Here is a 19,364-nt window from a genome sequence, read left to right on the forward strand (position 1 = left end):
AAACACACCCACACACACGTTATGTCTGACTCTCAAGAGGCTGATCCTGGAGCAACCAGGTTAATTAGCTTGTTCACTCCAGATCTTACAAAGAGTCACGCTCTTCAGATGAAGAGAGCTGCATTGTGCTCCGTCTCTTTGTGTGCTGTTAATAAAACCTAATAAACCCTTAATCAAACGGCTGGGCACCGGACCAGCAGGTAGCTACGAGCAGGGTTTATTCAACATTTCGATTGATCTCCATTGTTGCTTGTGTGAAGTGAAGCCGTTATCAGCTGCCTATTCCAATGTATGAAACATGCGGGTATGTGGTTCCCGGATCGAAAAAGTGAAGATTGATACGTATTGTTTTTTTTTTTTGTAATACTTTATTTTTAATTTGTTAAGACATTACAAAGGAAACAACAAGTAACATACAACATACAGGTCACTGCGGTAATACATCATCAATATGTTCTCAGCAATTACTCTTGTGATATGGGAAGATCTCCCTCACAACGGGTTCACAACCAATCTGTGTGAAACATACAGTAGTAGCAAAGTTATGCATGAATTATAGACTATTGTACCAAAATGAGTAAAGCAAAAATAAAATAAATATCTCAGGGTTATGTGACCCCCCTCTTCATGTGCAAAACCCATTTGGACCAGTAATTGTCACATTTTTCACTACAGAGTCTTAGAGAAACAAGTCATTTACAATGTGTATCCATTCTCCCTTTGTTGGTGGATCAAGCCATTTTTTGGTAATTGCCTTTTTGCTGGCTGTCAGTAATATTTGAAGAAGATACTTGTCCACTAAATTCCACTGGTATATTAGCTAAATAAATCCCATCAACACTGTTTGGAATCTCAAAGCCAAGAATTGAATTGATTTCCATTATTATAGATAGCCGATACGTATTGTTGATTTGAAAAAACAAGAGTGCCGTGTGAAAGAGAGTACGAGAACGGACGTGAATGATCCCCTGTCCTGATCCATTGACGCAGGCAGCTCAGCACAAGTGCTGTAATCCTCTCCTCTCCACATCAATGGCTAACAAAGCATTTACACGACACCATGTTGCTCACGTCCCTCCCTCTACCTGGAATTATTACACGTCACTTACGCAACTAGCTTTCCAATGTATCATGTTGGGTCTGTTTGTCTTACACAACCGTCCAATACCGCAGGATCAACTCAAGTTGTTTGCTTTAGTTTTTTTCCACTCCTACAAGGATTACATGTTGTCTAGAGATTAGCCAGGGCGCTCCTATTTTTGTCTTTGCTGTAGTCTGCGCCGACGAGACTCACTGTACGATCTTTTATTGACCTACTTGCTTCCCAGACTTCCCCCATCTTTTTCTTTTAGCGGCCCTTTCTGTTATGCGGGATGGATGGTGCTTGCCAGGCGTCTATAAATACATCCAATATCCCCGTTCCCCACCCTGAGTTTCTGGTACCTCGTGCACGCTTTTCATTCCAGAATCAATGCATATCTATGTTTCCATCCAATTGGAACGTCCCAATTCTATATTGCATGCTGAAGGGAGGTTATTGAGGTTCAGACCGGTGAATAGAAACAGATAACGGCCTGTGTTTGTTCAGTCTTACGTACACAGTTATACTCACACATCACAGCAGCGGGCCAGCAGGCTTGTCTGTGTTATTACCTGTGATGGATGTGTGTTATCTCGAGCATCCCTCCGAAGCATCAAGAAGCGCTGACCTGTCTGCGTCAGACCTGGCTGGCCACAGGATTTATGGGCTTCATCTGGTTAGGGTCTGCTGATGAAGCTGTGTGTGTATGAGGCAGTGTGTGTAAGTACACATTTGATCAGCCTAATGCTAATTCAAGTCCACCTTGAACCTGCTGATGTTGATCCGGTGCACGCAGAAATCGTGACAGAGACCCCGCCCACCTGCGACTCCGCTGCAAAGCAGTTTGTTCTCTGTAATGAAAGTTTGTTTGAACACACTGTATGTTGCCGTTGTAACACGGTTTCATCAGTAGCCGAGGTTGAATAAATTGCAGTTGTCTCGTGTTTGAATTCATTTGCATGAGGAAAATCTCATTTCGGGAAGCATTCCATCACGTTACTCGGAGTTTCCCCTCCACTGCCTCGCCACGGTTCTCCATTCAGTGAGATGATTGAAGGATGTATCCGTGTGTAAACTCGTTAAAATGGCACCCATCAATTACTGTTACTCCTCAGTGACTTAATGGGTTAATGATGAGGGGAGAAGAGAGGAGAAAGAGTGAACAAAGAACAGGGAGAGAGAAAATCTTTGATTCAAGAATGCTGACTGCTAAGCCGATTCAATTCGATTCACACCGGCGGCCTTGGCCTGATGGTGTTTGGGAATACACGGTTGTGTGTGTGGGAGTGTGTGAGTGCTGGGGGGGTTGCGATTCACATCTCTGTGCAGATTCAGAATCAGGCATGTTTTTGTGCACTTGCGAGGGTCTTTGCTTTGACGATATTTCTTGTCGGTGGGGTACTCCCAAGCTGTAATTAGGTCAGAGTGGGTCTTGTCTGCGAAACGTTAATTAGTTTTCTGATTCGAATATGATTAGGATCGGCGCCCCCACCTCATGTCATTATCAACACATGGGCATAAGAATCCCTCCGGTGTCGTCAACAATTAGATGAAACCAGGGGAGGACACATGCAGTGGAAGACATGGCGCTTAGTCATTCCCACAATGCACGGCAGCTCTACGTGCAGGGATGAGCCCGTCTACGGGGACTCCATTGTCTGAAGTTGTGTGCTGCATTGAAACGGCACTCACTCCCCCAGATGCAGGAGCAGCTTTTCACTCTATTGCAGCACTCTCTCTGTCTGCTGAATTACAGCTAGCATCAGCAACTAAGTATGAGAGCTATTGGCACACACACACACACACACACACACACACACCCCTCCGACTGCCGCTAGAGATGGAAACGGTCTCCATAGCAACGTTCGCCTCTCCTGTTCAGCGCTCCGCCAGTAGCAGGTCCACAGAGGGCGTGGGGGGGGGGGGGGCACAACACAACAAGCTTCTCTTTCTCTCTCTGTCTAATATTATTGTCACTGTTAAACAGAGGGCTAGCCTCTGCTGTGGTGTGTGTCTTTGTGTGGTGTGTGTGTGTGTGTGTGTGTGTGTGTGTGTGTGTGTGTGTGTGTGTGTGTGTGTGTGTGTGTGTGTGTGTGTGTGTGTGTGTGTGTGTATGTGTGTGTGTGACAGACATATTATGCATATTACTTTTTAGCCCAGGGCTGTATAATAGCTACAGTCACCATTAGCCTCTCCGAAATCAAGGCAGATGTATGAGCGCTACCTTGAGGCTAGGTGTCTGTTATCTACTTGTGTTGGAACTGTAGCTATGCAAAGAGACACTGAGAGATGTTGGCGATGAAGCACATGTATCTTACTGCTCTTGTGTTTTTGTGTCACCCTGTTGATGCACTGCAGAGATCGAACATTAACACAGTGTGCTACACATGCATGGACATATATTAAGTGCTAAAAGGTCATGTTTGAAAGGTGTATGACTGAGGTTTCTTAATGAAGGAGCAGGAGAGTCCCTGAGCTGCACGGGGGCTTGCAACCGGGAGGAGAGAGTGATTGGCGTTATTAGTGCCCTTAAAAAAAGCAGGAGTGCAATTAAATGACACAGATTGGCTCACTTCAGTCAGACAAGGGGCTGCATTAGTTGATATCATGCAGTGACTCAATCAATGGCTTCTCCTAACCCATATTTCACCAAACCAGGGTATCTGTGCCGAAGAGTCCTCTGTGGGTTTGTCAAGAGATTTCCCTTTTTTCTAGAAGTCACTGTACCAGATCTAACTGAAGGCTCTTTGTTTCTGTCCGACTGATACCTTGACAGCTTTGTGCATGCCGTCCATACTGACATTTTCTCCCCCTCTCTGCTTTGCTTCCTGTGTTGCAGCTGACATTATCTCAACGGTTGAGTTTAACTCATCGGGGGAGCTGTTGGCCACCGGGGATAAAGGAGGCAGGGTGGTTGTCTTCCAGAGGGAGCAGGAGGTAGGAAATGCCAACAATGCAACACTAATGATCCCGCCCTTCCACTGAGAGGATTTGACAGCCTTGGAATATTAAACTTGTATTGTTAGCTTTTAAATAACTAGCAGGGGGGGAAAAGGTGTATTTGAAAAAATATTGCTAGCTGGAAAGTTCAGAATATCTTAAAACCATGAACAACAAAAATGGCTGTGATCGCTAAGAAGCTTAGGTGGGGCCATTATTATAAACCTGTGTTAAATGGAGAAACATCTTTTAAAACCACTAAGATGAATTCTGATTCAGAGGTAAGATGCCAAGGTGTCCAATGATATCGACTACATGTATTCTGAATTACAAAGAAATATGTGCAGATGGTGCAAAGTACCTCTACAATTTAAGCTTCATGTCAGGGAGAAGCCATACAAATATAGATATTGAAATAGACTGATGTAATCCACAGTGTAGCTGCTATGGAGTGCTAACAATGCTAACAGCTAACAGGCTGATGGTTAGCATGTACAATGTTTACAATGCCAAAATGTGCTAGCTACACAAATTGAAACAGAGGCTAATAAAAAGGTCATCAGTTGTGCAGGTCATAAACAAGTAATCATTAGCCAAATATGACCCAATAATGGCTCAAGATGAGAAGTCATAGGACCAATGTACAGCCACTAGCATGGCCACAAATAGAACATCTCACATTGAAGATACTTTAGGGGAGATTTCATGGAATACAATGAACATTTACACCAATATCAATATTGAATCATCTGCAGTTAACAGCCAATGAACTGTCCTCTCACTATGTGTCTCTTCTTGCAGAGTAAGAGCCAGCCCCAGCGTCGAGGGGAGTACAATGTTTACAGCACATTCCAGAGCCACGAGCCGGAGTTTGACTACCTGAAGAGCTTGGAGATTGAGGAGAAGATCAACAAGATCAAATGGCTTCCACAGCAGAACGCCGCCTACTTCCTGCTCTCCACCAACGGTCAGTCAGTTAGCTGAGGCGGCCCCTCTACTGTAGCAGCATGGCAAAGTGGTTGAATAGACCATTCATCAGTCATGATGAGAGTGTGTTTAAATGTGGGCAGAGTGTTATTGTTACTCAATAACGGTGTTGAGTAAAGCCATGGTTCATTCCTCACTCTGCTGAACGGTCAGATATACACTTGATTTATGAGGAGACGTTATTAATATCACATCAAAATGTCTTTTTGACTGTCTGTGCGAATGTATTGGTTTTCCGCTTGGCTGAGCAAGTGCCACCAGCAGAAGCGTTTCAGATTGAGAACATCATGCATGGCTGCCACACCAGGAACACACACACACACACACACACACACACACACACACACACACACACACACACACACACACACACACACACACACACACACACACACACACACACACACACACACACACACATCAAAGCATGTGCCACCATACATGCACGCTAGCTCACACACATCAGCAGAGAGACGTCTTGCCGATTGTGGGCTTCATGCATGGCTGCTACAGAAGCGCTAGAGGTGGCTGGAGCAGATGGTGGAGGATCCTGTGGTGATGGCCTCGCTGCTCCGACACCAATACTCACAGCGGAAATTAAAAAAAGAAGTGGCAACAACCTGACTGCTGCCACCATCCCCCTCACTAGCCCGAGAAGATGGGATGTAACTGGTGTCTGTGCGAGACTGAAATGAAAAGTGCCCAGATGGCTTTTTCATGGTGAGCGTACACTGCTGAAGGGAAATGTAGTCCACGTGTAGATTGATATCTGTGACATCAAAATGTAAACAGGAGCCGCAATTCATCATTCCCGCTGGCTGCTGCCCAGCTACACGCCAGCTTGGCCGCCCCACCCCCCGCGTCCATCTTGTATTTGAGATTCACTGTAGTGAGCTGTCATATGACTGTATTTTGTGTTTCTGTGTGTCTCCCTGTTGGTGTGTGTGTGATGTATCCATCCCAGACAAGACGGTGAAGCTGTGGAAGATCAGCGAGAGAGACAAGCGTCCGGAGGGCTACAACCTGAAGGATGACGACGGTCGGATCAGAGACCCGTCGACCATCACCTCGCTACGGGTAAGAGTGTCACAGGAAACTATCACCCCAAACACCTGAATGTCACATGGAGTCAGCTTAACAGCCCTGGGTCTTGTCTTGCTGGTGTGGTGGTTTCAATTTGGCTCAGAGTCAAATATGATCTTAAGAAAGGGACAATTCCAGAGAATTCCAAACAAAACATTTCGAGCTACAGTCTCATACGACTGCATTCACATTTCCTTTAAGTAAAAACTCTGCACTGAACACGAACTCCACCAGCCTGGCTGTGTGGTCATTACAGATTCTAATCTAATCTAATATGCCAACTTTCTGAAGTTACTTCCACAAATACCTAAGTTGACCATTTAAATCCCTTTGACCTCAGATCAGACAACACGCTTAATTTAAGAATATTACTAAGCAGAGGAAAATAAACATATATTGCACCACAATATTTTATAATTATCTAACCTATCTTTTGTCTTCTACATGTAGCAAGGCCATACCTTTGGAATTGTACTATCCTCAAAACCAATCATATGGTGATTTTTAACATTGGGAAAATGTGCTTATATGCCTTCTTGATGATAAATTGTTACCTCTTTAATGTTTATACAGTAATTTAGTTAAGTACAAAGCTAGAGCCAAGGTTAGGTTCGGTTACAATACATGTAACAACTTCAACAGCTCCTTTGAAGCTCACAAATAAACATGTGACAGGCTTGAAAGACAACTTGCATGTTTATTTCTGCTTAAATGTTGTCTCTGACCAAAGTCGAACGTCTAAAGTCTGAATGTGTACAGCACAGAATAACTGATAACGTAACCTTCACTCATTATGCTATGATAGCCTTTAATCCTACTTGATAGAAATGCATACTATGTCTGTACTTTATTCGTCAAAGCTTTTCCTGTAAAGCAAGATAGCGTCCGGCTGATTTATTCCACCAGCAAACACAATCGTTGGACCTTTTTAAACTTGGAGTGGTAGTAGAAAGTGAGAATGAGTGATCGATATGAGCACTGAGGTGAAAACCGTGAAGGCATCATCCTCTCTGTCTCCCCCTTCCCTCTCATTCTTATCACTCCACTACCTCTTTAATTTCCTCACAAAGCAGGCAGGCACATAGACACATGTGCGTGTACGTGAAATGTGTGTGTGTGTCTGCCATAGTAGATTAGTGCTGTGTTCAGCGTGTCTGTCCTTCTTTGTGTGGCTGGCCAGGGGATCATAGCAACCTGGAGGACAGGCCGGGGCCTGTGGCAATCCTGTTTAGAGGCTGTGAAATCTGCTCATTGGCGGGGGGGGGGGGGGGGGGGGAAATGGAGGAAATGATGAATTTCCAAAAATCATTCCGAAATGTAGCCTTAAGTTAATTCTGACGATAAATGCTCTTTATTGTATCATGCAAAGTCTATGAAAACACATTTTAACTGCTTTGAACTAGGAAACTGGCTACAAATGATGTTGTAAATAGACTTCTAAGAGTATTTGTGCCTTTTTAAAGCAGAATTATCTTATTTTTAAATCTTCTGTTTCATATACTATAAGGAAGAGAATGTATTTGGTCATTATGAAGGTGCGAGAGCTAGCTGAAGCGTGTAACTGTCAGTGTTGGGGGTTATGGGTTAATACGGTCTGTGTCTCTCTGGACGGCCGGTGAAAGACATGGAAATGAAGTGACACCCATGGAGATACAGCGGCCTGCTGGGCTGCCATGTCTCTCTGGCAGTGCCAGAAACAGACGGGAGGAAAAGGGAAGAAGCAGTCGATTTGTTCTCCTCTCTTGCTCCCCTCCCTACTCTCTTTGTCTGGGTTTTATCTGGCCAACGGGGGGCTGCATGCAGACTGGTGCTGGCTGTCTTTGAAGACCGAGCAGCACTGCGTATGTGTGAAAGTGTGTGTGTGTGTGTGTGTGTGTGTGAGATCTCGTCTTAATTCTGCAGAGTTCAGTTATCATTCCTCAGCAGGGTCTAGCGATGCCCTCGGGCCATCTCTCTGTTTACCTCTTTCGCTTTCCCTCTTTTTTTCGCCTCTCCTCACACAAACAACAAAACAGAAGTGACTTCTTCAGCACTGACATGAGAGAGGAGAGGAGGGGGGGGTGCGTGCGTGAGTAATCTCAGAGTAGCCGTGTAGAAAGCTGATATCAAACAGCGCCTGAGCCCCTCAGTCACTGTCTCTGTTTCATTAAGATTTGTGGAGTAAATGTCATATGAATCCCTGGAGTCATCTAGTTATGGATCGTGTGCACACACACACACACACACACACACACACACACACACACACACACACACACACACACACACACACACACACACACACCAAGTGATTGCACACTAGCAACCATGTGCATCTACATTCCCCCATATACACCGATCTAAAACAGCTTTGAGGAATGAAACCAATCACAGATTTCCGAGTAGGTTCTGTCCTTGTTTCCAGTTGCACAGTTTGAACTGACCTGTCTTCTTCACCCATAGGTGCCGGTGCTGCAGCCCATGGACTTGATGGTGGAAGCTACGGCCAGGCGAGTATTCAGCAACGCTCACATGTACCACATCAACTCCATCTCTGTCAACTCCGACTATCAGACGTACATCTCCACCGACGACCTCAGGGTGAACCTGTGGAACCTAGAGATCACCGACCGCAGCTTCAGTATCCTCTTCCTCACGCCTTCGTAGGAACTCAAATGTGGGAGTGACCCTGTTATTTCACTCTGTTGCTACGGGAAATGTGTCGTTCTTTCGGGGCTTGAATTCAAAACAGTATAGCATTTGTCAGAGTTTGGCCTCCACAGTCTTGTCTGAATGCTACAGGAAGCTGTCTGAATGTTTGAGTTGTTCCTTAACGCCTGTCTCTCAGACATTGTTGACATAAAGCCAGCCAACATGGAGGAGCTGACGGAGGTGATCACCTCTGCAGAGTTTCATCCCCAGCAGTGTCACACCTTCGCCTACAGCAGCAGCAAGGGCTCCATACGCCTCTGTGACATGAGAGAGGCCGCGCTCTGTGACAAACATTGCAAATGTGAGTACAAGCAGGGTAACGACAAAGAGCCAACGCATCTCTTTATAGATTGTCTTTCAAGTGAAAATATTCCAGTCTTTTTGCCGAGCATCATGCATTGTTTATGTTCCACGGTGCCTCATTAGCCACCACGAAAAGGCATCGGGTGGTTCTTTTATTTGTTCTTTATCATTTCTCTATTCCTTAACTGTTATGTATTATTTAAATGTTACACTTCCACTGTTGCTTCAAAGCCTTCTCTCAAGAAGGCTTCTGCATACAATTCCCCTTGCTTGAATAACTGGTCGCATTGTATTGCATTAAACTGAATCAATGACTCCCTTTAATGACTATAACTGATTGCCCCTTTAAACAGTCAAATGTCATTATCCAGTCTAAAACATTAGAAACCCAGTTTGTGTCATTTGAAGTTTATTGTAGAATATCATTTTCCTTTTATTGGATATCAAAATCTTTAAATTCATATAAACGACACAAGAAATGGACCTCAATATCATGGTGTTCTATTATTATTAATATGTTATAGCTTCAAGCAGAATGGAAGGTCAGAAAAAGAACGTGTGTTCTTTCTTTCTTTCTTTCTTTCAGTCTTTATTTCGAACAGATTAAAAAATAACAAATAACAAATGTGAAAAACAGAATACCGTATTGTTATAATACAGTATTTATCCACATTCATGGTAATAATTTGTATATTCAACAAAAAAAACAAAAAATGTCTTCATATTAATAATAAATCATATGTGTCCGAAAGGGAGTAGGAGGAAGCAAATGCTTATTAATTCCCACCCCTTACTTGATCAATGATTGTCCTTTAAATCATTATGCAAGTTATTCCTACATACATTTACATTTATACATACATATACAATCATTTCTCATCTTAAATCACCTTTCTTCATTCTCATATTTTTCCAAAAAAGTGTGTTGATATATGTTTTTAAATACATTATCACAACACAAAAGACAGAGGTGGGAAACCAAGAGACAATTTTCACAAATTCGCAGTGAATGTATTCGCTCAGCTCTGCCTTTGTGTGGGTTCCCTCTGCTTTATATGAAGGGGTTGATAACCCATCAATAATTCTCATTGTGTGTTTCAAACAATGGACGGCCTTCTCTAAAGCCTTACATCTCATGCGTTCGCGTGGGCCAAATGAATAATGAATACATTGACATTTTCGATGCAAAATCAATAGCTTAAGAGCAATCGCATTAGTCCCTCATGGACACACCTTATTGTTCGATAATGCCAGTCATTTCCTCAGACATATTGATGTGTTCATTCATGCCCTAACATGGCGTGTACAATTCAACATGATCATTTATTTTGGGGCGGAATAGATATAATATATGTTTGCATTTAAGTGTACATTTTAAGTTGTGGCATTTAGTGCTGTTTCATATTTCATTGAAATATACGTGTGATCACTTGACAGATGCATTGCTCACATGCTCACACGCACACACACACACACACACACACACACACACACACACACACACACACACACACACACACACACACACACACACACAACACACACACACACACACACACACACACACACAGAGCCTCTTTAGCCTTGGGACAGGTCATACTGTCTCACTGCATGAACAGTGTATGGCTCAGAGCGATATTTCCCTCCCACGCATGCACACACACACATTCCGTCCCTTAACACACACTCACATACACGATACTTCCTTAACCTTGTACGTAAAAAACACAATCATACTGTATCCCCTCCCATACCTGCTGCTGGTGTCAGATTGAGGATGGTTAGATGTAAAGGGGAGGGCCCCAGGACACAGAGAGGGAGACCCAGCAGCCCCCATGCCCACTCCCCAGGGACCCTATTATACGCCCCTGCAGTGGGAAAGGGAGGAAGGGCAGGGACGCACACATACATGCATATATACATGCACATATTGCACACACCCTAAGCTCCTTCACTGACACACACACAAATCCAGTGGGGCCAAAATGGGCCCAGCACTTTGACATTGATTTGTTTTCCTTATCCCTACCTCATCCCCCCATTTTTTATCTCTCGTACCCCTTGTTAGACTCCCCATTGACACATCACAGAGCTATTCTCCGGGCCTCAGCTGAGGAGGAGGAGAGGGGGCATTTTTTGGAGAGATGGAGAGTAGAGAGGGGAGGAAGGGTGGGAGGAAAAGTGGAGGAGGAACAATAACTTGACAGCTAACGATGGAATGCCTGGCTCGTATCCCCAGCGTGTTGGCCTGCACACGGATCAGCAGCTGCCAGACTCAATGTGAATCATAACCAATATTTACCCAGCATGCTGATGACCCACCACTCTCTCCCTAAACACACACAGAAATGATGCCATGAAGAGATGCAGCTGCTGCGGCAAACTCCGCACCAAAGCATTGTTGTGGCTGTTATCGTTTGCTAATGACGGCCCCCACCCCAAACTAAATCTCTCAATGCGAATGATTCAAAGACCTGCCGGAGGAAGAACATCCTGTTTGGGCAGCGACCTCCCATGGTGTAAAATGTGTTTTCTCTGTCAGAAGATAACTGCTTTTTGTTTTTCTCTCCTAGACTTCGAGGAGCCTGAGGATCCCTCCACTCGCTCCTTTTTCTCTGAAATCATCTCGTCCATTTCTGACGTGAAGTTCAGCCATAACGGCCGCTACCTGATGACAAGGGACTACCTCACTGTCAAAGTGTGGGACCTTCAAATGGAGAACAAACCACTAGAGACGTACCAGGTAAGCTTTCATCTTACTTTTATGGGCCTGTTAGTTCGAAGGCGGCGAGAAAAATCCTAAATAATGTCAAGATCAAATCAAAACGTATTGATTTCAGACTAATCGCTCAACATAATCCTGTTTCACTGTCCGCCTGCCAATCTGTAACTGTCATCTTCAGCGATTACCCCAGGCGGGCTTATTGAGCTGACTGTCGGTAAAAAGACAGATAGTGCCGCTGCTGATGCAGCCTGAAGGGCATAACCTCCCACTGTGTGGTCACTGGGGTCAGATCCACACTGTCTGATCATGGGAAGCCATTTTAGGGCAGGTCATGATTGATAACGGCATCAGCCGAGCTCAAGGGATTCCCCATTCAATCCCAGCAGCGCCTCCACCTGCTAGCTAGGGTTTTAGCAAGGTCACCAGGTCTGAAAGGGATTATTGAAAGTAGAGCATATGGTCGAGCAGTTTATGGCGATGTGAGGAACTTAGGTCGTTGGTGGATCTAAAATCTTCAGATGTTCATGTTTTTATTTTTATTTGTCAGGTTCACGACTACTTACGTGGCAAACTTTGCTCTCTGTATGAGAATGACTGCATCTTCGACAAGTTTGAGTGCGTCTGGAATGGATCAGACAGGTACGATTCACCTCTTATCCATCCATGCATCCATTAGTTTATCTCAATAATAAATGCAATCTCTCTTCTCCTCTTCAGTGTCATTATGACCGGCTCCTACAACAACTTCTTCCGAATGTTCGACCGGAACACTAAACGTGACGTCACACTGGAGGCGTCCAGGGAGAACAGCAAACCCAGAGCCATTCTCAAGCCTCGCAAGGTAAAGCACACATCATGAATACAGGTTAACTGACATCCAGAGGCAGCTGGAAGAATTTTTTTAAAGTAGAAGACAGTGGAGAAAGATTCATGGCGATTACCATATGTGTTGTATATACGTAGTTTCTGCTAGCAACAAACAGCATACAGACAAAGTTAGCAACTATCGCTAAATAACTTGGTGTAGAATTTAGCATCTAAAGACAAAACATTTAGCATCAGGGGTTAGAGACTATAACAGAGCTAAAAGTAGAGTTAATATGGAGGTTCATTTTGGGTTGGACACATGACTTTAAATGAATGGTTATTTTGCTACATGTCTCCAGGGTGTGTAAATAGGCAACTGCTAATGAAGTAACTATATCTACTCTATAAGGTGATATTAACAATGCCGCTTTAACATCACTGAAATATGTTAATGTGTGCACAGTCGAATATTAACACCTCTTCATCTCTACTGTTGTCCTCCAGGTGTGTGTGGGTGGGAAGCGGCGTAAGGATGAGATCAGTGTAGACAGCCTTGACTTCAGCAAGAAGATCCTCCACACTACATGGCACCCCCATGAGAACATCATCGCTGTAGCGGCCACCAACAACCTGTACATCTTCCAAGACAAGGTCAACTAAAGGGGCGATCTGCCTCTGCTGAGCCCTCACCCCTTCACATGAGGGGGCTGCAGGGAGAGCTAGGGTCGGAGGAAGAGAAAGATGGAGCCCTAATCTGCATCCTACCCCTCTTCTCTCTATGACTTGTTGCTGCCAGTCTTGAATTTTGCTGAAGATGTGCAGAGATCAGTATCCAGGGACTGAAATATGGACGCTGTTTTATTTTGGGAATTTGATACAATCTGGATACAGCGTTCGAAAAAAAAAAAAAAAAGATTTGTCGAATTTGAGAATGGACTTTCATTCTTCAAATTGACTTCTTATTTAATTTATTTAGCCATGCGGACACCTGGAGAAGTGAATCCCGTGCAACAAGAGGATTGCTGCATGAATCACGTGATGTAGCAGCCCTCCGGAGGGACCCTGGAGGAAGGGGTTACACTGAACTTTAAGAAGAGCACACAGACAGACACCTAGCTTACATGATGGTGGCTCGTTGTCATGTAGCAACAGTGCCCCCTCTCTTTCATGCTGCTCATGCGGCGGTGCATGTGAACTGGGGCGGACAGTGCAACCTGCCGCACAACTCTTACTAAAGAGAGCGAGGTTGTACATCTCTGACCCCAGATACCGAGAGTTCTCTCTGCTTTGGACACAACATGGTCGGTCCTTCTAGTACCCGTTCTGTGTCTCCCTGGTGAGACTGCTGTCGTCTGTAACGTGAATGAAGCCCTTCCAGGGTGTGTCAATGGTTTTATTTAATGCTGTTGTTTTATTGAGTCCTTCGCTCGGTCAATGAGTCTGTTTAGAAGCTGTGGTGCCTTCTTTTGGTATGTGGGGGGGGTTGATGTAGTGGGAGTGGGAGGGTGGTGGGGATTGAGTACAAGGCAGGAGTGTGGATGTTTCAAATGAAATGTTGATTTAGGATTTTTATTTCTGTCTTTCTCCATCAAGAACAAAACAAAATAGCTCTTGGGAGTTTTCCAAATGGAAAGAAGAGCTAGAAGCGATGCAGTCATGAGGACATCATAGCACCGGCTACATGCTTGTTCTTCAGGGGGGACGCTGTGATATGTACAAAGTTATTGTTGCTCTTATCACATTGCAGTCAGTCCGATGTCAGCCGTTTGCAAAAGACATGACAAAGACACAACAAATAATTGTTTGGCAAATGCCCTGTTTGAAAAAAAACACCTCGCCCCGTTTGGATTGTACTGAAAATGATCTGTAGATTGTAGAACTGTCCATTTTTTACGATGATTTATTAAAGTTCATTGGGTAACATAATGATAGCGTAGCTCTTTTTGCATGCGTTGGATCTTAATCTGATGGACCCGACAGCCTGCACATAGATATTCTGAACATCTACAGATCATCTGAAGCACAATGCAAGTACACATATTTGCCTGTCCACGTTCCTCGTCTTGTTAAAGATGGGTAACGTGGAACAGTAGCAGGTTTGTTTTTCAGCACTAAGCTCTGATCAGTCGGGAGATCTTCATTTGTCTCAGATTAGTTTTTAAGAGCCAACTCCCATAAAGAAAAGCAGTCAAAGGTCGAAATGAACTCTGTGAAATCAGGGAATTATTAAGTGTGATTCCTTTAAACAGTAATGTCTTCTAAACAACCTCCTTTGTGACACTTCTAATTGACAAACTTTTATAGCTCAGAATGTAATGAAATGCAATTAATTACCATGCAGTCTTTATGCTTAATGGACTTTCTTTGAATAAAGAAGATGTGCAAGATGAAGGACCTGGACCTCCTCTGTTTATAACGCTGAATGTACTTCAAATGATTCATTGCTGCTCGTGGTGCAAGAGGGCCCTCGTGTGGATGGAGTGAGACATATAAAAGCAGTCTGGATGAAACAGGATTTTCCTCCACTGGACACAGTCGGTGGTTGATTTGAAATGAAGAGCCAAATTGACAATTTTCTTAAATATTTTTGATTATTCATATTGTGTAATTTACCATTATAGGAGCAGAAATCCAACATATAACATACACAATTGATTGCTAGTGGATGCTTCAGATATTATAGACCATGAACACAGTTTTAAAGGCCATTGGGCTATATTAAAAACATCAGCAGTCAAGCATTAGTATAAGAAAACTGTAAATTAGCTATCCCATACATTCCTGTGTCCTACTGTGCACATTATGCAGAGTTTTTCTAATTGGCCCCGTGAGGCAGTCGTCGACGCACATTTCGTCAGCAGGGGACAGCAGCTGTCAATCAAACCGCATCTTTATAACCAGTGGCAGAAGCTGCATCATTGCGTCTCAGGATAAACCCTGGGACAGACAGGAGCTCCACTGATTATTGATCGGCAATCGATAGTTCTGTCTGATGCAGTTATTCAATCAGGTTTAGATTTAAAGTGGTAGCATTGCTTAACATATTACATCATTCTTTTTAGCATTTTCTCCTTCTTCCCAGATCCTTCTTCTCCTGGCAGGCTTGAACTTTTCCTAGTGTTTCTTCTTATATCATTTCCCCATCTTTTTGGGAAAGATGGATAAGTTGAGTGGGAACAATGAAACACTTGTGAACAGCTCTATAGACAAGTGGTCCTTCAATGAGCGCGGCTTGTACCCACACCTGGACCCCGGGGAGCTGAGGGTCCTGATGCCGGCCATTCTAGGAGTCATCTGTTTCTTGGGTGCAGCTTGCAACCTCACTGCGATGGTCATCTTGTTCTCCAGCGCTCACAGGGGCAAACTATCTCTCATCAACTCCCTGGTCTTCAACTTGATGTTTGCCGACGGGCTGGTGCTGCTGTTCGCGGTGCCTTTCAGGGCTGCGGTCTACTCCAAAGCCTCCTGGACTCTGGGCTGGGTTGTCTGCAAGACGGCCGACTGGTTCCTCCAGTCCTGCATGGCAGCCAAGAGCTTCACGGTTGCCATCATGGCCAAAGCTTGCTACCGCTACGTTTCCAACCCCAACAAGCAGGTGAGCATCCACCTGGGCTCCATCCTGGTGGTGTTCTTCTTCATCTGGCTGTCCGCTTGCTCCGTCACCATCCCTCACTGGCTGTTTGCCACGCTCCAGAGAGAAGCTCGTGGACTGGTGTGTGTGATGGTGGTTCCTCCTAAAGCCCGGGACTTCATGGCTGTGTATGTCAAAGCTTACCCCGTGGGAGTGTACTGTGCACCCCTCAGCTTTGCCCTGATGTATTTCTGGAGGGCTTACAGCCAGTGCCAGCGGCGCTCCAGTAAGTCTCAGAACCTGCGCACACAGATAAGGTCCAGGAAGCTTACCTTGATGCTGTTCAGCCTGACCGTGGCCATGGCTATTCTCTGGCTTCCACAGTGGGTGGAGTGGGTTTGGGAGCGTCATATAGCAGAAAAGGAAATTGCAGGAGCCAAGCCTCTCGTCTCCTCTCTTCCCCCTCTTCTGACCCTTTCTGCTCAGCTGCTCACCTTCTCCCTGTCCCTGGTGAACCCTCTAATCGTCCTCTCCCTCTCCGAGGAGTTCAGAGAGGGCTACAGGGGGCTCTGGAGGCGCCTCACCATGCGCAAACATCGTCCTACCAAGAAAAAACCCGGACCTCACAACCCTACTTGTCTCCAGTCTCCTCGCCCCAGACCGGAGACTTCGTTCCAGCTGCGGGGGGAGAAGAACAATCGATCAACCTCCAGCCAGGGTCCCAGCAGAGAGGCTGAGCCCCAGCCAGAGCAAGGAGGAGAGAGAGAAGTAGACACAGAGAGTCTCAAAGATGGGATCGTCTTGCCTGATCTGGAGCAGTTCTGGCACATGAGGGAGACTGGATCTAATGCGGAGGAAAATGATCCAGTGCCGTGGGAGAACCAAAACAAAGAGGGGGGGAAATAACACCAAGATGGTCCTCAGACAGCAGCTTCTTCGTCTACAGATCTCAGTTTAAGTACTGCTGCTCACTGCACTATCAATTCATTGTATTCTGTCAACAGTGTTAATGTAATTATTCAAAGGTAAGACGTGCAATACAAGAGTGGAGTACAAGTGGAGCAGTATCTTCAGTATATATGATAAATATTACACAATATTGTCTTTCTTCTGTGTTTGGAATTTTAAAAAAGTATATAATATAATGGAAGAATAATTAGGGTGAAATTACTTTGGTGGCTGTAAATAACGCTTCTGTTAATGATGATAATGTGAATTCAATACACAGTATATTTATATATATATATTTCAGTATACTCTTTGGTATATTAAACATCGTAAATGACAGGTTTCTTGAATTAACTGAACAACCCACTGTGGGAGTAGTCAAATGTTTAACGACTGGTGTGCTGCAAAAAATCTTTATCTGGCATATTGGAAGTACATGTTAACATCTGTAAATGTGTGTTGCACTCATGTGCAATCATTGTATGAGTATACTCTTTGGATAAGCAGATGTTTGTATGTGAAAGTGGAGAAAGTGTTTGTTTTCTGTACTCTTTTTGTTATGTCGCTAATCATTGTGCATCAGAATGAATAGTGTTAACAATAAAGACAATTCTAAAAAGGTTGCCTCTGTGTGATAACATTGTCCTGGGGTGAAGATATTAGAGAAAAATTAGAAGCACAACAGTTCATTTTTTAGGTGAAGTTCAAACAGGAATGCTCCTGTTATTGGTTCAATCAATGACACATACAGACGCACACTTGTACATTCAGGACTTAATGAGATCAGACATCAGCGGGTGGTCTCCCGCTGACACCAGGTCATTAAATATTATTTTACAAGGGCATCCATTGGAATTGCCATGGGTTCTCATTAGAGGTAAAGAGCTTTCGTCTGAACTCTGAAGTTCTGTCAGTGGACCCGCCTCTGTGGGAAGCTCATAACACATTACAATGTATTAACCTAAATGTCACACAATTAAAGGGATAATCATCAAGAGGAAACTGTGCCCAAGCTGATCTGCAATCGATTCGTCTGTCTGATTTAAAAGCAACCCAGCTGTGCTGAACATTGAGTGTAAATAATGAAGATTTTCACGCCAAAAAGGACCTACATTCAAAATGTACATCAAAGGTATAAGGTTTGCATAAATGTAAAGTTCAAGAAGAAAAGAAGACGACATTTTTAGGATAAAGGAGTCTTTCCACATTATCTTACACCACTTTTTGCTCACCCCTCTCCCTTATGACATTTTCCTCTCATTAATCATTGATGTTGACCTTTTATTGCTACAGGCAAGTACCTCCAGCAGAGCAACACTTAACTATATAACCCAGCATCAGTCTCCGGGGTGGTGACCCGGCCATAGACACTGAAGGCAAAAAAAGCTATGCACTCATTGTTAGAATGCAATGTAACCTTCAGTGTATGAAGAGAGAAATGATTAAAGGTTATTTAACAGCAAAAACACATAAACAGTAACTGTGAACATTAATGATACCATCTTTAAAAACACACTTTGTGTCCACTATTTCCAGCCTGTACAGTTTGCCACTTTGAGCTCTGACATTTACATTGTAAATGAGGCAGTACATTACTATTTGTTAATTAGAAAGGCCTGAAGCTGTGACTCACTGTTAAACAACTGGTGCACTCTATCACATATTTAATACATATTTGATAAGTTAAATAAAGAAGTTGAAACACTGAATGAAGTTTTAAATAAAAAAGAGTGTCAGCCTCAGCCACATGAAGGCAATCCCTTGGAGTTACGGACAACTTCAAATAAATTACATCGCATGAAAACTTTGTTTTCAAAATGGTTGGGACACTTTTCTGAGAAATAAAAATAAAACTGTATTGCACGCAACCCTTTTTTTTGTACACACTAATTGCCGTACTATTTGTCAAAAACACCTGTATAGACAGGATTTATAGAGTCAGGTCACAGACTGTTTTCGTAGGAACCATTATGTGTGGCCAGGGGAACATTATTGAGGAAGCCAATGATCTCCGTCTTTTTTTAAGAGTCTTGGACACGCCTGTTCTCCACAGTGACGCAAATGTACACTCACATGTCGATGAAAATACGATGTTTGCAAACCGAACCCCTGCAAATTCTCAGGCCTGAGAATTTTCTTTTGTTGCTTTTAACATGTAAACTACGCATTCTGGTAGTCTCTGACAAGAAAATAAATCAAAAAGACCACATTGACTTCAGGCGAACAGG

The 19,364-nt window shown here is 43.9% G+C and overlaps 2 protein-coding genes across 4 annotated transcripts in view; both read left to right on the forward strand.

The window, feature by feature from the left end:
• Positions 1-15,008, forward strand: part of ppp2r2ba (protein phosphatase 2, regulatory subunit B, beta a) — a 49,016-nt gene extending 34,008 nt beyond the window's left edge. For all 3 annotated transcript variants that reach the window (XM_071204654.1, XM_034092415.2, XM_034092416.1), the window contains exons 2-10: positions 3,921-4,018; positions 4,823-4,988; positions 5,973-6,085; positions 8,534-8,711; positions 8,919-9,083; positions 11,659-11,828; positions 12,358-12,449; positions 12,528-12,651; positions 13,122-15,008. In XM_071204654.1, the coding sequence (XP_071060755.1) occupies positions 3,921-4,018; positions 4,823-4,988; positions 5,973-6,085; positions 8,534-8,711; positions 8,919-9,083; positions 11,659-11,828; positions 12,358-12,449; positions 12,528-12,651; positions 13,122-13,277 (1,262 nt within the window). In that variant the 3' untranslated portion in view covers positions 13,278-15,008. The remainder of the gene's footprint in view (positions 1-3,920; positions 4,019-4,822; positions 4,989-5,972; positions 6,086-8,533; positions 8,712-8,918; positions 9,084-11,658; positions 11,829-12,357; positions 12,450-12,527; positions 12,652-13,121) is intronic.
• Positions 15,009-15,533: 525 nt separating this feature from the next.
• On the forward strand, positions 15,534-17,470 carry gpr151 (G protein-coupled receptor 151). Its single transcript, XM_034092417.2, has one exon. The coding sequence runs from the start codon at positions 15,775-15,777 to the stop codon at positions 17,092-17,094; it is 1,320 nt and encodes a 439-aa protein (XP_033948308.1). The 5' UTR covers positions 15,534-15,774; the 3' UTR covers positions 17,095-17,470.
• The last annotated feature ends 1,894 nt before the right edge of the window (positions 17,471-19,364 follow it).

The sequence above is a fragment of the Pseudochaenichthys georgianus genome, chromosome 10 (assembly GCF_902827115.2).
Source record: "Pseudochaenichthys georgianus chromosome 10, fPseGeo1.2, whole genome shotgun sequence".
In the NCBI taxonomy this organism is placed as follows: domain Eukaryota; kingdom Metazoa; phylum Chordata; class Actinopteri; order Perciformes; family Channichthyidae; genus Pseudochaenichthys; species Pseudochaenichthys georgianus.

What these genes read in the sequence shown, in the direction of transcription:
- gpr151 (XM_034092417.2), top strand. Translation starts at nt 15,775, where the DNA reads ATGGATAAGTTGAGTGGGAACAATGAAACACTTGTGAACAGCTCTATA.